This window comes from Ursus maritimus, unplaced genomic scaffold (genome assembly GCF_017311325.1).
Source record: "Ursus maritimus isolate PB19 unplaced genomic scaffold, ASM1731132v1 scaffold_16, whole genome shotgun sequence".
Classification (NCBI taxonomy): Eukaryota; Metazoa; Chordata; class Mammalia; order Carnivora; family Ursidae; genus Ursus; species Ursus maritimus.
In genome coordinates this window covers 42,215,842-42,232,530 of record NW_024424008.1, presented here as the reverse complement: position 1 = coordinate 42,232,530, position 16,689 = coordinate 42,215,842, and the positions used below count along the sequence as shown (strand labels likewise).

At 54.2% G+C, this 16,689-nt stretch overlaps 1 protein-coding gene across 1 annotated transcript in view; it reads right to left on the bottom strand.

The window, feature by feature from the left end:
- The window catches only part of KIRREL3 (kirre like nephrin family adhesion molecule 3), a 185,796-nt gene that overhangs the window by 79,179 nt on the left and 89,928 nt on the right, over positions 1–16,689 (bottom strand). The window contains exons 3-4 of the mRNA XM_040630644.1: positions 14,116–14,265; positions 9,211–9,360 (exon numbers count right to left, since the gene is read on the bottom strand). Coding sequence (XP_040486578.1) covers positions 9,211–9,360; positions 14,116–14,265 — 300 coding nt within the window. The remainder of the gene's footprint in view (positions 1–9,210; positions 9,361–14,115; positions 14,266–16,689) is intronic.

Genomic DNA, 16,689 nt, shown 5'->3' with positions numbered 1-16,689 from the left:
CAGGAAGGGCAAGGGTGTTGGAGCCGGAAAGTCTCGAGTCCTGATTCTAGCTCTTTTTCTTTCTTGTTGTGTGACCTTGAGTGAGTTAATGGATCCCTTTGGGCGTGAACTTTCTCACCTATAAGACTACCAGTCTGTGGGTCGGGGTTCTTGAAATGCCCCTCTCCAGCCCCACCTCCCGTCTGGGTCTCATCCCAACACAGCCCCAGACCAACAAAGCTCTGTTCCCTCTCCTGTGTCAGCCGAGCGTCTTTGCAGAGAAATGGCAACTGCTGCCACCTGGGTGTCCTGCGCTGACCTGGGACAGCAGGGATCTCCCCGGGGTCTCCGGCCTCTGCCCCCTCTCCCAGGGCTCTCTTTCTGGGACTGCCCCTTGTGAGTGTGCTTTGGGCATGTGAGTTCATCTAGAAACTCCCTCCTAAAACTCCACCCCTCCCTTGCCCCATTGGCTGCCGGGGGAAGGCTTTCATTTAGTGGTGCTTTCCTTTCTCATTTCATGCTGTAATGGAGATTCACTGCTAGTTTTAAATCCATAATTTGCCATGAAACCCTCGTCTCAGGCCCGGGCTGAGGTCGGAGCGGAGAAGTGGTGAGCTATTTTTACCCCCGGAGGTCTCCCTCCTCAGCTCAGCCAGTCAGGGCTCCCTCAGGGCTGGCTTTGGCCACGGTCCTGGCTGTGACACCCATGGTGCCCCGGAGGCTAGAGTCAGGAGAGAGGCGATTCCTCCCTGGGTGGAACCCGCTGGTCCTTTCGGTTGCTGTGACTCTCCCTCGCCCCTGCCCCCCACCCCCAGCACTTGGTTTCTCATTAGGGGGAATCGATAGAGAAGCGGGGCCTCACGCTGGGGCTCTCATGCTCCACCTACCCGGTTCATTTCTGGCCCTAAAGGGTGGGAGGGTCAATACTTTTGTTGAGTTACTAAGATCTGTCCATTTCCAACTGTGACAGATTCTTGTGACTGTGTCCCCGAATCTTTCCCCATGATTCGGCCCTGCTCTGAATTGTGTGTGTGTGTGTGTGCGTGCATTTGTCCTTGAGGTGAGGTGTCTGTGTGTGTCTACAGCTGATGGATGAACAGGGAGCCTCGTACGTGGCCAGCCGGGTTTCCTGACGGGGCTCCGGCAAGCCACCCGGACACAAGTGGGCTCTCGCCTGGGCTTGGAAGGGATGTGGGAAGCCAGGCCCAAGGCAGAGGAAGCAGCCCCATGATGGCAGAGCAGGCGACGGCCCCCTCAGGGCAGTGCTCTCACTTCCCGAAGCTGCTGGTTCCTTGCCGAATGGCAAAGGTTGGACGCCAGAGGATCAAGGTCCTGACTTTTGCAGCTCTCCATGGTCTGAGCTCACGCTCCCCTTTGCTGAGTAGTGCAGTCTGATCGGTGTCTCCCAGGGTCACGCTTGGTTAAAGCAGTGGGAGAACTATTAGCCTTGCTCCTCAGCGCCAGGGAACAATGGGAACAATGCCCCCCAGGCCCGACCCCCAAACCACCGTCTAATGAAGGTGAATCACAGTCAAACTGTGGTGTGGATTTGCACTTCCTCTTCCCAGCTCCTGATTTTATCAGAGAGAGAGAGAGGGGGAGAGAGAGGGTCCAGAGATGGTTATGTATCACTATCCCGGGTCTCATGGCGAGGGCCTGGGCCTGCATTGTCAGTGGCTGGCCTGGGGCAATGATGCGTGTCTTCCAGCCTTCAGGTGAGGGTCCCTGTCCTGCTTAAACCTGGAGGAGTGCCAGTGCCCTGGGTATGACGGTGGCACCCTTCAGGGGCGTGGGGCTGCCTGCGGACCCTCAGGCATGGAGTGATGGGGACCCTGAGGGGTCAGCAGAACTATGTATGGGGTGGTGGGGGTGGGGAGCAGGAGACTGAGAGCATTGCATGGGCAGCAGACCCAGTGGGCTCCTACAGAATCTTCCTGACTTCCCTCATGCTGGTGTTGAAAGCAAGAGATGCTAGAAGGCGGAGGGGAGGGGCTGGCCCTCGGTTGGCCACTGGGGATGCTGCCTCCAGCCCAAGGCAGTGTTGGGCCTCCGGGCCACTCCAGCGAGGCAACCTAAATAGGCCGGTTAGCTCTCTTCTCATTGGCTGGGTCTGGGTAGGGGAAGGCAGGGGTGGGGGCCCTGGCATCAGGTCTCCTCACTTCCTGCCTGCCCTCTGCCTCCTACATACAGGCCGAGAGGGAAGCACTGAGGTTGCCTCCATCCCTGATAGACCCCAGAACGCTTTGGAGCCTTGCAAGTTGTCCTGACACTGAGGTTGAAATGAAGGACAGGGAGATGGGTGTCAGGCCGTGGGGGACAGGCATTCCTTTCCATGGCAGATTAGAGAACCAGGGGGAGACTGTTGGGGGGCAGCAGGAGGGAAGGCCCAGCTCTGAAGTGTTCTACGTACTTGACCCCGTGACTATAGGGACCTCCAGAGAGACCCTCCATCACTGCCTCCCCCCCAGCCTCCACTTGCCACCGACAACTGCTGCGGGCAGCTACTCAGGGGGGCATATGGCTAACTACCCTCAATATGATAGAATATAATTATATTATAATGCAATTTCGAAGTCGGAGACTAGTAGTCACCTTAAGGTAACTCAGTGCCCTCAGGCCACGCTCACCTTATAACCTGCCAAAGCAGGTAAGCAGAGTTAAATCGGGAGGGCCAAGAGGGGTGTGCAGTGGCTCAAGAGACACGGAGGAGGGCCCCCAAGAAGGGCAGAATGGCAGGAAGGGAGTGGGAAGGAGCTGGTGGCAGGGGTGGGAGCTGGGGGGGTGGGGCTGAGGTGCACAATAGCTCAGACGCCTGGCTCCCATCTGGAACTTCAGGAGATAAGGATGCTTCCTTTGCTCCTCTCTCCCATCTCTGGCTTGTTTGCTGCCCCTATTTGAGGGTGACTGCAGGGTAATGAATGTGGCAGGAAGCAGGCACACAGCACAAATGAGAAACAGCACCTAAGACCAGGCCGGGGCCCAGGCAAAACACGCTTAATAAGGAGATAAGGAAATCAATTCTGCTTGTCTTCCCAGGCGCGCGAGGCCGGGAGGGGCCCTCAGGATTCGTGTCTTTCTGCCTTGCATGCTGGTTGGCCAAGCCTCTCGAGGACGCAGAGCCCGACCCCCCAGGAAGGAGGAGCTGCTTGTTGGTGTTGCTTTAGCACGGCAAAAATAATAGTAGTAACAACCGCCACGGGTATGATAGTAACAGCCAGGGCTTCTGGGCTTTGCCGCTTACCGGGTGCTGTTTTGAGAAATGTCTTCTATCAATTATCCCGTTAAATCCTCTCTAGGACCCTATGGGCACAGGGAGGACTATACCCCCATTTTACCTATGAGGAAACTGAGGCACAGCGGGCAGGGGACACTTCCAAGGTCGCAGCACTGGTAAAGTGACATAGCTAGATTTCCGGCGTTGGCCATCTGGCTTTCAAAGTCTGGGATGTTACCCTGAAGCCTCGTTGTCCCTCTAAACACAACACGACACAACACGACACAACATGGCACAATATGACACAACTGTGGGGCTCAGAATCTGCCAGGTACCGTTCTCCGCGGTGAGGTGCAGTGCAAACTCCCTGCAGTTTGCCCCAAGCCCTCTTGCTACGGTTACATGATGAGCATTGCTGAGCACCCAGTGTATGCCTGCAGGCTGCGCTGGGCCGGATGCCTAGAGACCCACTGGGGGAGACAGACAGGGAAACGGTTCCTTGCAAGATCATGTGTTGAGTGTTGTGACTGAGGTGTGGATGGAAGGCTAAGGGAGCACAGAGTGGGACAGGCAGGCCATGTGGTGTTCAGGGAAGGCTTCCTGGAGGAGGTGATGTCCAAGATGGATCCCGACAGGGGAGCAAGAGTGGGCCAAGGGAAGAAAGGAGGGAAGGACATTCCAGGCAGCAACACACAGGCATGAAGCCACGAAGTGTGGGCAGTGGAGGGAGCTGTGAGCTGGTTCTTGTCCCTGGAGCAAAGGGGGTGCTGGAGCAGGGGCTGGAGGGAAAGCAGAGGGCAAGCTTCAGAGAGGGTTTGGGCTCTGTTCTTTGGGGTGCTTTCTCACCCCTGAAGAACAGGTCGGTCTGTCCCTTACTGACAGGGAGCCTGTGGCTGGGTTTCTTGCCACCAGTTTCTGGAAGACCCTTTTTAAAAGCCAGTGCTCTTGGGCCGTGTTTCAGCTCTGCCTTCCCTTGCTGGATGACCCGAGCTATTCACTTTCTCTCTCTGGACCCACCCTGCCCCCCACTCCCCCAAGGATGAGGGGATTGGGAATTGGGGGGTGCTGCCAATGCCAGGCACTTAGGGTACCCGGGCCCTACAGCTGCCCTGGTGGAGAGATACAGAGGAGGCTCGTGGCTCTGGAAACTCAGGGACCCGTCCGGACCTTCTCTGTTGGCCCCGTCAGTGTCTGGAGCTTGACATCACTTTAAAGACGCCCTCTTTATTTGAATTGACTTAGTCTCCATCATTAAATAATTCATGTTGATTTAGAAAGCTTTGTTTCTAATGGGAGCCACAAGACAGCAGAGTTAATATTAGAACGGGCCAGGAAGATGAGGGAAATGGGAGGAAGACTGGGAAAACACCCTTTTAAATAATTAACCCACCATCCACCATCCTCCGCTGCCTACTTCCAATCCCCCTCACCCTGCTCTAGTTTCTCGGTTTCACAGTGGTCGTTATCATCCAACGTCCTGCGGAAAGACGCAAGGTGCTTGTTTAATCTCTTTACTGCTGATTGACTGGCTCTCTCTCTGCTAGAACACAGGCTCACCAGGGCAGGGCTGGCTTTCCCTTCCACTGACCGATGAACCTTACTTGCCTAGCTCAGTGCTTGGCACCTAGTAGGTGCTCAGGAAATATTTGTTGTTTAAGACCTTGGCTTCCATTTCCTCCCTGATCTGGGTTGTCCAACTCCTCGATTCTCAAATTTTTGGGCGGTTAGCAAGATCAAATGCAGTACTGTCCTTACGGCTCTGGCCCTGGAGCAGTAGAGATATTTGTCAACCCTGGGGTCCCTGCAGGTGGGAGAAGGACGCAGTCTGCCTGTGTGTGTGTGTGTGTGTGTGTGTGTGTGTGTGTGTTAGTTGGGGGGGTGTGTTAGTCTGGTGCTCACAACAGTTCTGGGAGATTTGTATTTTTATTATCCTCATGTTATAGATGAGGAACGAGAAACTCCACTCATTCATTCATTCATTCATTCATTCATTCATTCATTCATTTAAAAAACCCCAAATAGTATTGAGGACCTACCGTATACTAAGTGCTGGTTATAGAGAGTTGAACCAGAGCCCCCGTGGGAGCGCTAAGGACCCCACCCAAGGTCACACTGTGAGTAAGCTGCATGTAGGGGTTCTGCCGCCAGCCCCTGACTCTGCCTGCTATACCCCGGCTCTGCACACGTCCACGGGGGTCCTATGATGTCCTGCTAAGCTGAGTGCCCGCAGCCATGGCTCGGAAAGCAGGGAAGCTGCAGACAGAGGGAGGACTCTTGGGTTAAGACGTAGAGCCGAGTCCAGAATCCCAGGGCTGGGCAGGACTTTGAGAGTTCCCCTCTCCAGAATCAAAGTAGGGTGCTGCACAAAACACTCTATTACCTTCTGCGCCTCAGTCTCCATGTGAATTCTGGCTCCGGTGGGGGATGGGCCATCTTCCTAAACTACTTGGTGCCGCAAGCAGGGCTCCTTATTGTAGAAGTCACGGTGTTTTGGGAGCCCGACAGTTCTTAGTGACCATCTTATCGATCAACCTCCTTCATGTTACAGATGAGGAAACTGAGACCCAGAGAGGTGGAGTATCAGGGCCAAGATCACACAGCTGGTTAATGGCAAGACCATGACTGTTGCCTCCAAGTCTGCTGCTCTGTGTACCATGATTCTCGAGACGTTCTGCAGGTGGAAAGATGCCTGTCTTGACCAGGCCCGAGTCAAGGCATGGTCCTCTGTGCCGCAGAGGGAATGCAGCCTGGCCATTAACCTGGGCCGCGGCCCCGGAGTCTTTGCCTGGCTCGGCTTCCCAAACTCTGTCCCTTCCCCCTCTTGCTCTCCTGGTCCCCTAGCTCCCTCCCTCTGCCTCCCAGGGTAGCAAATGCTCAGCTCCAAGTTGCTCCTTGCCTGATTGCATCTGAGAGCTGGAAACACAAGGCTAATTAATGTGTCTGTGACTCTAGGCTTGGCTGTCGGGGCTGGGTCCCCACGCCCTCCCTGGAGCACCATGGGCTCTGTGAGCTGGCCCTCTGGCTTCTCCAAGCAGGCTGCTGGCAGATGCATATTTTAACAATGCACATCTGTTGGCTATATAATTTCTCGTATTTGCCCTCCTCACTTGGTGCTTTGATGGAAGACCCCCAGGGGTCTCCCTCTGTTCCAGCCAAAGTGTTTGCTTTGCAATTTTGCTGGAATACCATCTGATTCTGCTCTCACATCTTCCGCAGGTTCTAATCAGGCTCTTACTTTATTTAATTAAAAATCTATCTCAGGCAAATACAGACTAAATTAGGAAGCTCTCTCATTCCTGGAACACAGGGAAGGCAGCCCCTCCCTTGGGGAACTGGCTGGGACATTTTCCCGGGCTGAGATGTCACAGCAAAGCAGATGGGGTCTTGGTTGGCAAGCTGGCTGGCCAGGGTAGAAACACCCCTCTTCCCTCTGCTGCTCTGTCTACTCAGCATGGTGAGCAGACCAGAGCTCCCTTTCCAGAAGGCTGGGTCAGCTTCTGCACGTGGGGCCTCTCTCCAGGGCAGTAGGTGGGGCTGTATACCGCAAAGAAACTCAGTTGGGCTGGTTGCCTGCTGGACCCGCCAAGGATGGGGGGGCACCTGCAGGGCCAGCTCAGGGGTGGGACCCCGGGTGATCAAGAGGGGCTGGAGGCAGAGCCTGGGGCAGCTCTTTCTCGCCTGGGGTTACTTTGTTAGGAGGACCGATGTCAGTGGACTCTTTGAGGAAAGGGTGCTGGACACATGCCTGCTCAGGCTCTTTTTCCAGCTCTCAGGAATCCAGCAGAGGCTAGCCTGCCGGGGTTACCTGGAAACTCCTCCTTCCCCCTCTTCAGCTGCCTTCCAGACTCGTAAAACATTTTCCCCACACAAAGCAGCTCTGTGCCAGGTCTGGCCACAGGAGAGGGAGACCGGGGAGCCTTTTCGATGTGACCTAAGACAAAACCAACTCTGTCCCGGTGAGATTCTGTGGCCCTGCTCTCAGCAGCCCGGCCCTGAAGCAACCAGACAAAGGAGATTGTGCCGGCATCTCGGGACGTGGACACCACTGGTTTGGAGTTGGACAATCTGGGGTCTATTTTGAGTGGTAATTAAGCTGTGAGTGGCTCTGCTCTCTGAGTCTCAATTTCCTCATCTGTACAACATTTGGAATAATCTGGGCTTGGTTATCTCCCTGAGAGAGGAGAGGGGAGGCAGGCTGTGAATGGCTGGGCGCCACCGGGCAAAGCTCTGACGGTAGGACGAGAACATGAGGACGAGAAGCATCTCCATCTAGTTCAGGTCCTGCGCGAAGTCAGGAGTGGGCAGTGCTTAGGTCCTTCTCAACTTAGCATTCTTTGGTACCTTCTCGAAGGGGGACAAGACAGCAGAAGGCAGATTATTTTGAGGGTGGGGAACGGAATTGTCTGTGGAGATGCACGAATCTGTTCTGACATTGCACAACACTCAGAAATCAGAAAACATATTAGACACTAACTCCTCCCACTCGTGTCCACACCGCCACACCACACTGTACCCCCATTCCCATTTTAGCCTCCACGTTGGGAGAGACGAAGATGTCCGCCTCTCCCTTTCATATCCCTGATTACTCTTCTGCAAGCCCTTCTGGACCAAGCCGTCCCAGCTTACATGCCCTGCCAGCCCCGGTTTCTTTCCTCTTTCCTTCATCGCAGACTAGAGGAGACTCTGGGGTTGAGGGAGGGTCTGGGGGGCCGGCCCTGAGTTCTGCCTCCCGTCCCTGAGAAGCCCAGCTCCCAGCTCGGTAAGTGGTCCTCTGGGGCTCGCGGTCGTGCTTGGGATACTGTGCCCCGCGTGCTGCCGTGTCGATCTGAAGATAACCTGACACGCTCCTAAATATTTCATCAAGGCCGCCACACTCCTTATCCACCAGGTGAGGAGGCCGCCCCCCAGCTGCTGACCCTGTGGTCCCAGCTTCACAGCAGCTGGTAAGAGGCAGGCAGGGTGGAGCCCAGGCTCCCCTCTCTGCGGCCTGTGCCCCGTCCCACCCGGAGCTGGCGGAGTCTCACTGAGGGGGCAGGGCGGTGGCGTTGGAGCCCTAGCCGGGAGACCCTTGGGGCCGGGCCCTTGGCATCTCTGAGCCTCAGTTTCTCATCTGGGGCACAATCCCTGTCCCACTGTCTTGCGTTGGAACTGCTGAGGTAATGTACAGGGAAGTGCTCTGACAGGGACTGTAGAGCATATGCCCATGTCTCCTCTTATGCCGTCTGTGTGAGGCTAGGTTCTCAAGGGCCTTGGGCCTCAGTAGCAGCTGGCTGGAGGAGGGAGTCGACAGGGCCTGACCTCGAAATCAGAAGGGGGCTGTTTAAGAGGTGGGCGAGCTCTCTCCCTTGTCTTCAGGCAGGTCTGCCTGAGTGAAGGAGTGGGGACCTCTCAGGCAGGGTGTCCAAGGGGCATTGGTCTCCTAGGAAGCCAAGAGGAAGAAAGGCCAAGGGGGCAAAGGTCTGATTTGGCGTAAGAGCCCAAAACAAACTTTCCTAGGGATGATTTAGGCAGTCGGTTCTCCAGCTGAGAGCCAGGGTTCCCAGGGAGCAGCAGAGGGTGGAGAAGGAACAGGTGCAGTCGTGGTCCCTAGGGATGCTGAAATCATGCTTTGTTAGCACCCAGGGGGAGAAAGAATGGACTCAAGGACGTATCACATTCTTCTCCGTATCTCCATCGCCTAGCACACGGCCTGACAACCATCATGTGTACAGAACGCTCTTCCTGGTGGAATAAATGGGCATTCAGGAGCCCCTTTCAGCCCCTTAAGCTGGAGTCAAACCCCCCGGGGTTGGACAGGGTCACAGGTCGGTTAGCAGCCGCCTTCCGATTTCCAGAGCTGAAACTTTCACTTTCCCCTTTTTGGCGGGGAAAGTGGGTCCTGACCCGGTGGGGGCAGCAGCGGCTGGAGCCCAGTGTGATAACCCCTTTGGGCTTTGCCCAGCAGGGAGGCCCTTCTGGAACCGAGCGCGTGGTGCTTCCCGCAGCATCCTCGGCCCCCGCGTATCAACGGTTCTTACCCAGGACAGTGAGGCGTGCGGGGCGAGAGCGAATGGCGGCCTGGATGGCCTGGCACTCGTACACGGCGTCGTCTTGCAGCTCTGCTCGCAGGATCTTCAGGTGATGCTCCCCTGACAGGTGGTTCCCTACCACCAGGTACTGCGGGTAACCTGTGGAGACAGTAGGCATGTGGGGGGGGTGGGGCCAGAGGTCGAGGAGGCACTCCCGCCAAACAGGCCGGGTGGTGGGACATGTGAGCAGGGGCTGGTCTTGGAGGCTGGCAGGGCTGGCGATGCTCAGGGCCCTGACCTGGGTGTGAGGAGCACAAAAACGAGAGCTCTTCCCGGGGATTGGGCAGCGTGGGTGTGCGTGTGGGGGTGTGTGTGTAGGTTTAGGAATGTTGGAGAAGCTATGATCAGGGAAGATAGAGCGGAGATGGAAATGCTACGTGTGGGCAGACGCAGCAGGGTCAGTGCTCTGGTAAGCAGTGAGCTCAGCGCTGTGGTTTACCAACCAGACATGCATTTTGATAAGGAAACACACAGAGAGACAGAGAGACCCAGGCTGCGATTCTCAGCAGACAGAGTCAGAGAGAGAGAAGAAAAGAGAAATCTCTGGAAAAGAATCAAGAATGACTTTGGGGGGCAAGTTTTGTTCGGAATGGGCAGGAAGCAGAAATTGAGGCCCACCCTACCAGTGCCTGGCATTCTCTGGCCACTTTGAACCATCAAGGGCCCTATTCTGGTTACTTCTACTACCCACCTCAGACCCCAGGGCCTGATTAAGCACTTACAAGGCACTCAGGACACTTAGGAATGTGGGGCCCCTTATACTACTGGTGATGAATAATGGATAAATAAAAATTTGAGAATGATTAATCATTAATCGGCCTTCCTGCTGTGTATGGTGAATATAAATGCCCATATAAGTCGTGGCTGGCCAGGTTGGGCAGATCCCCTGTCCCGGACCTTGGGCCCTAGACCTCCTTAGTCTCTTCCAGAAGGATCTCTTTTCCATCGTCCCCTTGCCTGAGCTCTATTTCCCCAGCTTCCTGCTCTGTTCTCTTCCCTTCTCTCCTCAGAGGCCCGCCCACCCTCCGGCAGCTCCAAACCGCTCCTCTTTCTAAAAGACCTTTGCCTGGACAGTGTGAGTTCTCAGAAATGTGCCATAGGAAGAGGGGGTTGGCCTATCTGGCCTTTCAAAGAGAAGACTAGGGCTTAAGCCAGTGAGAGAGAGAGAGAGAGACAGACAGACAGAAACAGAGAGACAGGGGCATGCAAATGCTCTCCAAATATTCCCGTCTCTCAGTGTGGGTTAGATGTGTTCACATAAATCCCAAGGATAGCACTAGCACCAGTGGACAGAATTAATACAGGGAAATACTTTAGAATATTCTTAATATAATTTGAAAGGTCCAACAAGGATCTGGGTTGCCAGAGGTGGTAGTGAGGTCCCCACTAGTAGCGGCATTCAAGCACAGGTTGGCGATCACCTGTCAGGGGTACTGCAGAACAGATTACTATCCTAGATGGAATATTGGAGCTCTAAGGTCCCTCCCATCATAAGCTAAGGGTCTTGCAGAGGTGGGGCAGGCCTCCCCCAGGGTGAGCCATACAGGGGCCACTGGCACCCATTCTTGGTCAGAAACATAGCTGTGATCCTTCCCAGGATGTATTCTGGGGGCTTCCTGTGTGGCTGAGCCCTTCAGGCTCATGGCTTCATGGCTAGCATCGTCCCCATCGTGCGATCAAACGGCCCCGCCCTGCACAGCTGTTCTGGCCGGGCCAGAGATGCTCACAAGGCAGTCGGCTGTACCCCCGAGAGCACCACCTCCCCTCCTTCCCGCCCTTCCTGCCCTCTGCTGGGCTTTGGGAAGAAGCCCAGGTAAGTTAAGCTGGCTCTCTTCAGGGCCAGGACAAGGGGCTGGAAACGGGTTCCTGCCCAGCCCTCTCCCCGCTGCTTGCCCTCAATGTAGCTGGCTCACTGCCCCCAGCCCTTCCGGCCCAGCCTCTGGATCCCGCTGTCCTTGATTAGTCCCTGGTCTCCTGCAGGCATCTTGGCTGGAGCTTGTGTTTTTGTTGTCTTGCAAGCTAGCAGCAGCAGGATTTCGCTCTCATGAGCTGCTGAAAACATCAGTGATGGGTTTGTTTGTATTTGCCTAATTAGCCAACGAGCTGCAATGCTATCCCAAGGACTGGCAGGATCTTTGGAAAACACAGGCCCAGAGGCATTGATTCTGAGCAAGTTCTAGCTCCTTCCATAGTATCATTACTCTCTCTTGCTATGCTCAGGGAAGGCAAAATTATTGGGGTCTGGGTTCTACAGTCCAAGTGCCTGGGTTCAAATGCCCGGGTCTATCACTTCCTAACTCTGTTGTCTTGGCTAAATTACTTTAACTTCTTCGTGCTTCTGTCTTCTCATCAGCAAAATGGGGACAATATCAGTACCTCGTAGACTCATGGTGAAGATTAAGCAGGGTCATCCATGTTAAGTGCGTGACACGCAGTAAAGAGTCTATAAATGCTGGTTTAAAGAAAAATGACAGTGAGATGGGACAGCCAAAAAGGTCTCTGTCTTTAGAAGCAAGAAAATGCAGGGTGTCAGGCTTTTTGGGTGTGAGGTGCCGGGGTCCCACACACTGCGACTGGGTGTACATTTGACTCAATTTCTTTCTCGACTGTGACTTTGTTTACTTGTCAAATAGAGGGGGCAATCCTTCTTTTTCTCCCTGTGAATCATTGTAGATTTATGACATAATGTTTAAGAATCGCTTGCGCTTCTTAGAAGAAGAATGTTCTATCAATATGAGGGCATGCATTTATAAATCATTTCCTTCGAAAGTGTTTTCCAGCCTTGGTGACCAGAAAGACAGGTCTTCAGTGAGTGAGGGCATGATTCCTGGTCCACTGAGCTGGGCCACACAGAAAAGGATAAAGTTAAAACAGAAGAAGATGGAACCAGGCAGGTTGAAGTCTCATAATTCTGGGCCTCAGTTTCCCCACAGGGAAACCTGTGCCGTTATCGAGTGCTCTGTGAATACTTGCTGAATGAAATCGAGATCTATCACTCTCCCTTTCTTGTCAGGCAAGCAAACAGTATTTATCGAGCATGTGAGTTTCTGTCATTATCGTCATGATGCTTTTTTGGGGATCGGTGATCAAAGAGAAAATACCAGGAATTTGAATTTATTGGCTTTGCAAGGAGATGGACAACCTTCTTTGTATACATGGAGTCAAGTCAGAGAGCAAAGAGACCCCAGTTCATCAGAACCCCATTGTCTCTCAGAACTTAGCAGGACCCAATCCTGATCCCAGAAAGCCATTCATGGAATTGGATGCCAGAGGGTCAGTTATGCATGTGGTGATGAACGTCTGTGGTGACCCGGGGCTTCCTCTTGGCCACCAAGCCAAAAAGACCCCAGTCCTTGACCGGAGGCTGCAAACCACTGACCAGGAACCCAGAGCACCTCCTTGGCTTGCAACGATGCTGGTCCAAGCTCAGAGCCACGCAGAGCATGAGTGATTCTAGTTTAGGAAGGTGAGATCATTCCCCCAGTTTCTCTAGGGTAAGGAAGTTCAGAGCCCCTGAAATTGGCTGGTTCCCATAATACTTAAATTTTATGGCGGCACAGTATATTTTGGAGATATTATTGTGTATTTTATCCATGCTCAGCTGGGCTGCAGCACTCAAACCCGGTGATGCTATTGACCGTGGCTATAATGTTTCAATATACATTTTTGGCAAGACATAACTCACATTTTAAAATATTAATTTCCCAACCATCATGTTCCTGAGTGCACTTCGATTTTTATTTTCCTGCAGCTGTATACCACGAGAGAAGCAAAGCTACTTCTCGGTCGAATACGTATTTTTTTTTCCCTCCTCCTTCTACCCTCAGCCGTTCCCCAGGGGTGGGGACACCCAGATCCCTTGTTCTGAATTTTCCAGGTTATGCTAAGCCTCGCAAGCAGTCACATGCCTGCCCTTCCCAGAGGAGAATAATAATTGCTGATGGGTGAGTGACCGGGAGGATGATTCTATTCTTTTCCCCCCCGGGGGAGAGGATGGATCGGAAAGACATCTGTGTGAGCTTAAGGGTTGACATTCATAATGGTTAACAGATGACAGGGCATCGCACCAACCGGGGAGCTCAGCTGCCAGCGACGGGAGCCCACCGGGACATCTTGCTCGATACCAGCCTGGGTGGGCTCCACGAAGTTTGAACTTTAAACACTCCTTGTCTTTGCTTCCCATCACATGGTAACCCCTAAAACCAACTGGGTTCCTTTGTGAGTTTTCAATTTCTTTGGCTCCCTTTAATGGTTGGGAGCCCAGCAAGAACCAGGTGGTGACTTAAGTGGGGGATACATTTTGGATCAAGAAACAGGAACCTGTTACTTCTAGGAATCTGCCTTGACTTGAATTGTGTTTGACTTTTTTTTTTTTTAAGATTTTATTTATTTATTCGACAGCGATAGAGACAGCCAACGAGAGAGGGAACACAAGCAGGGGGAGTGGGAGAGGAAGAAGCAGGCTCCTAGCAGAGGAGCCTGATGTGGGGCTGGATCCCATAACGCCAGGATCACGCCCTGAGCCGAAGGCAGACGCTTAACCGTTGTGCCACCCAGGCGCCCCTGAATCGTGTTTGACTTTTGAAGAGATCCTCCAGGGCTCTGCTGTTGGGGTTTGGCCACCAGAATGGAGGGTTGACGTATAATTCATTACCAGTAGTCGGACGGGCTCTCAAAGTCCTAGGGATCCTGGGCCCAGAGCTTGCATCCGCTGACTCTGCCCCAGGGGGATGTACAATGAAACCTGGAGAGTTAATCTCCAAATGCCCATGAAGATGGGGGTTCCCTAGGAGGGTGGGTGGGTCCGGCAGGGACGGGTTCCAGGCCTTCCCGGGGAGGTCTGGGGGTACTCACTTGAGAGGTCCCTGCCCACACCCAGAGCCAAGCCGTCTTTGATCCACAGGACGAAGCCATCATACTCGGGGATGGCGCACAGCAGTGTCACTGGCTGGCCCGACACCACGGCCTGGTCCTGGGGTTGCTGGCTGAAGGAGTATACTTGGCCTAGGAAGGAGACAAGCACAGCGGTCAGTTACTTGCAGGTCGCAGTGCAGTGCCTGGAGGACTTCGCCTCAAGTTAAGAAGCAGAGCAGAGGCTGGCCCAGGGGAGAAGCAACCACCCCCCCACCGCCCCCAGCATCTTACGTCCTGCCTGGGGCTCCACAGCAGCTTCCTACCTGCCCCCACTTAATTCCCTGCTTTTAGCAGCTGGCTCGCCACTCAGCTGCCCCACTCATCAATCCTCACCACACACTCCCACCGTGATCCGGCCTCCTCCAACCCCCAAGGAGGCCGTGCCCACTGCCCTCCGGACGAGCTCTGCCACTTTCCACTGGGCTGGCTCTTACTTGCTGGCTTGCCTCTCCTCTCACAACAGGGCAGAGGCAGGAGAGCTCCCTCCAGCTGCAAGCATCCTGTGGGGGTTGCCTCAAGAAGGCAAGGGGAGGGGAGGGGACTAGTGCGGCTTGGGTAAAAAGCCGAGAATCCAGGGAAAACATTATTGTTTCAGTGGTTCCCAGGCTGGTAGAGTGTGGCACAACGCGGGCAGGAACACCCTCTTTGTTCCTTTCTTTCCGGGGGGGGGCAACCCCAGCTCCGGCTTCCCTACCACCTGGGAGAAGGTCATGGGCATGACCCCAAGCTCTCCCATGTACCCCTGGGAGCAAGACGGCCCCGAGCCATCCAAACCAGCCAGCTCACGTGTGGTGACCCAGACACACCCACAGTGTGTACCGCGTGCCAGCCGCTGCTCTGTTTTAAAATATTGGCTCATTAACTTCTTCACCCTCATAACAACCTAGGAGGTAGGTACTATGTTGATCCCCGTTTTCTGGAGGAGGAAATGGGGCCCAAGGTAGTGCTTGGTAATGACTGAGCAAGTACCGAGTATGCATTACCTTTAGCTTTACAGTAGCCGTAACCCTGGCCCCTCACCAAGCCCCGTTCGCAGGGGCGTGGATGTTAACTAAATTATCCAGGAAGTGCCTAGCGGCAGGACAAGGGCTGCAAAGGCAAGACTTTCTGGCTCTAAAGACTGTATTTTCACCTGCTGAGTTGTGCTGTTCCCAGATCCCTAAGCTGGCCCTGGAGGGAAAGCTGAGGAAGCGGGCTGACGTGATCCGTGTTCCCTGGGAGGTCACAGGTGCATGGACAAGAGGACATTGACATTTACTGAGCCCCTGGCCCACAGCAGAAAGTGCTTCATGTGCCCCCCTTTCTGTAACCTGTTTAATGACATGTCAGGGCAGACACGGCCCGATGTTACAGCAAGGAAAACAGGATCAGAGAGGCAAAGTAACCTCCTCAAGACCACACAGCTAATGAGTGGTGGAGCCGGGGTCTGACCGGGCTCCCTGTGACGTCCAAGCCCACATTCTTTCCCATACCCTGTCCAGCCGATGCAGACACACAACTCAGGAAAGGTGGACCAGGTGGGCATGGGAGAGTCAGGGATGGTCACAGAGGTCCTGGGCACTAGCTGTTGCCCATCCTGGGACCCGACGGCCCAGGCTCAGACTGCTGGTAAGGCCACGCTCTCAGCAGCAGGTGGTCCGAAGAAGGGAGTGACGGACATGTAAAGAAGCCAAGGCAAGTGGGCCAGGGTGGCAGAGCCGGTGGTGGGCTCCCCGAGAGCAGAGGTGAAGGTCCGCCTCAGAGAGCCTGTGGCAGGTGGGAAGGTAGCCGCATCTGCAACCTGATGAGATCTTGGCTGGGTCTCTGAGGAGTCTCATTAAAAATCAAATTGGCCCTGAATTGTGGGAGTAACACTTTTTATTCTGATTTGAGCTTTACAAATTAGATTTCATAGGACATTTTAATCAGCTATGTGTGGTGGGTTTATTTATTTTTTTTCCTCTCAGTCTCTTCAAGTTCTCTGTTGTAATTAGACTGTTTCTGGCACCAAAACAAGAGAGAGAGAGAGAAGGAGGAAGAGAAGAGAGAACAGGAAGAAGAAGTGGGGGAGGGTGCCTGGAGAAAGAGCCAGAGGATGGGGTGACTGTGAGGAGGGTGAGGGAGATGGGAGGGAGCTGGAGAGGCCAGAATAAGGGGACAGGAAGGGAAAAAGGGCAGGGAGAGAGGAGGAGAGGGAGGGGAGGAGGGGGAAGGCTGTGGTGGCACTCTTTCCTGAGGCTCTTTTCTTCAGGCTCAATGATGATTTCACAGCTCCTTCTTTTATCTCAAAATCTTTCTTGCAAGAAGGACAGTGTCAAGACAGCTGCAATGGCTGCCAGAGATTGTGTTCTCAGAGAGAATTAGCGGCTTGTCAGCTGGGGGCAGAGGGACTGTAATGAGGAGGCCCTAAGCAAGTGGTGGGGACCCTGCAGCGGGAGGTGTCCCCTCCTCCCACCCCACTCCCGCTTCCTCAGGTGTCAGTGAAGATAACAGAGAGCTGAGGTACATTGAGCATCCCGGGGGGGGGGGGGGGGC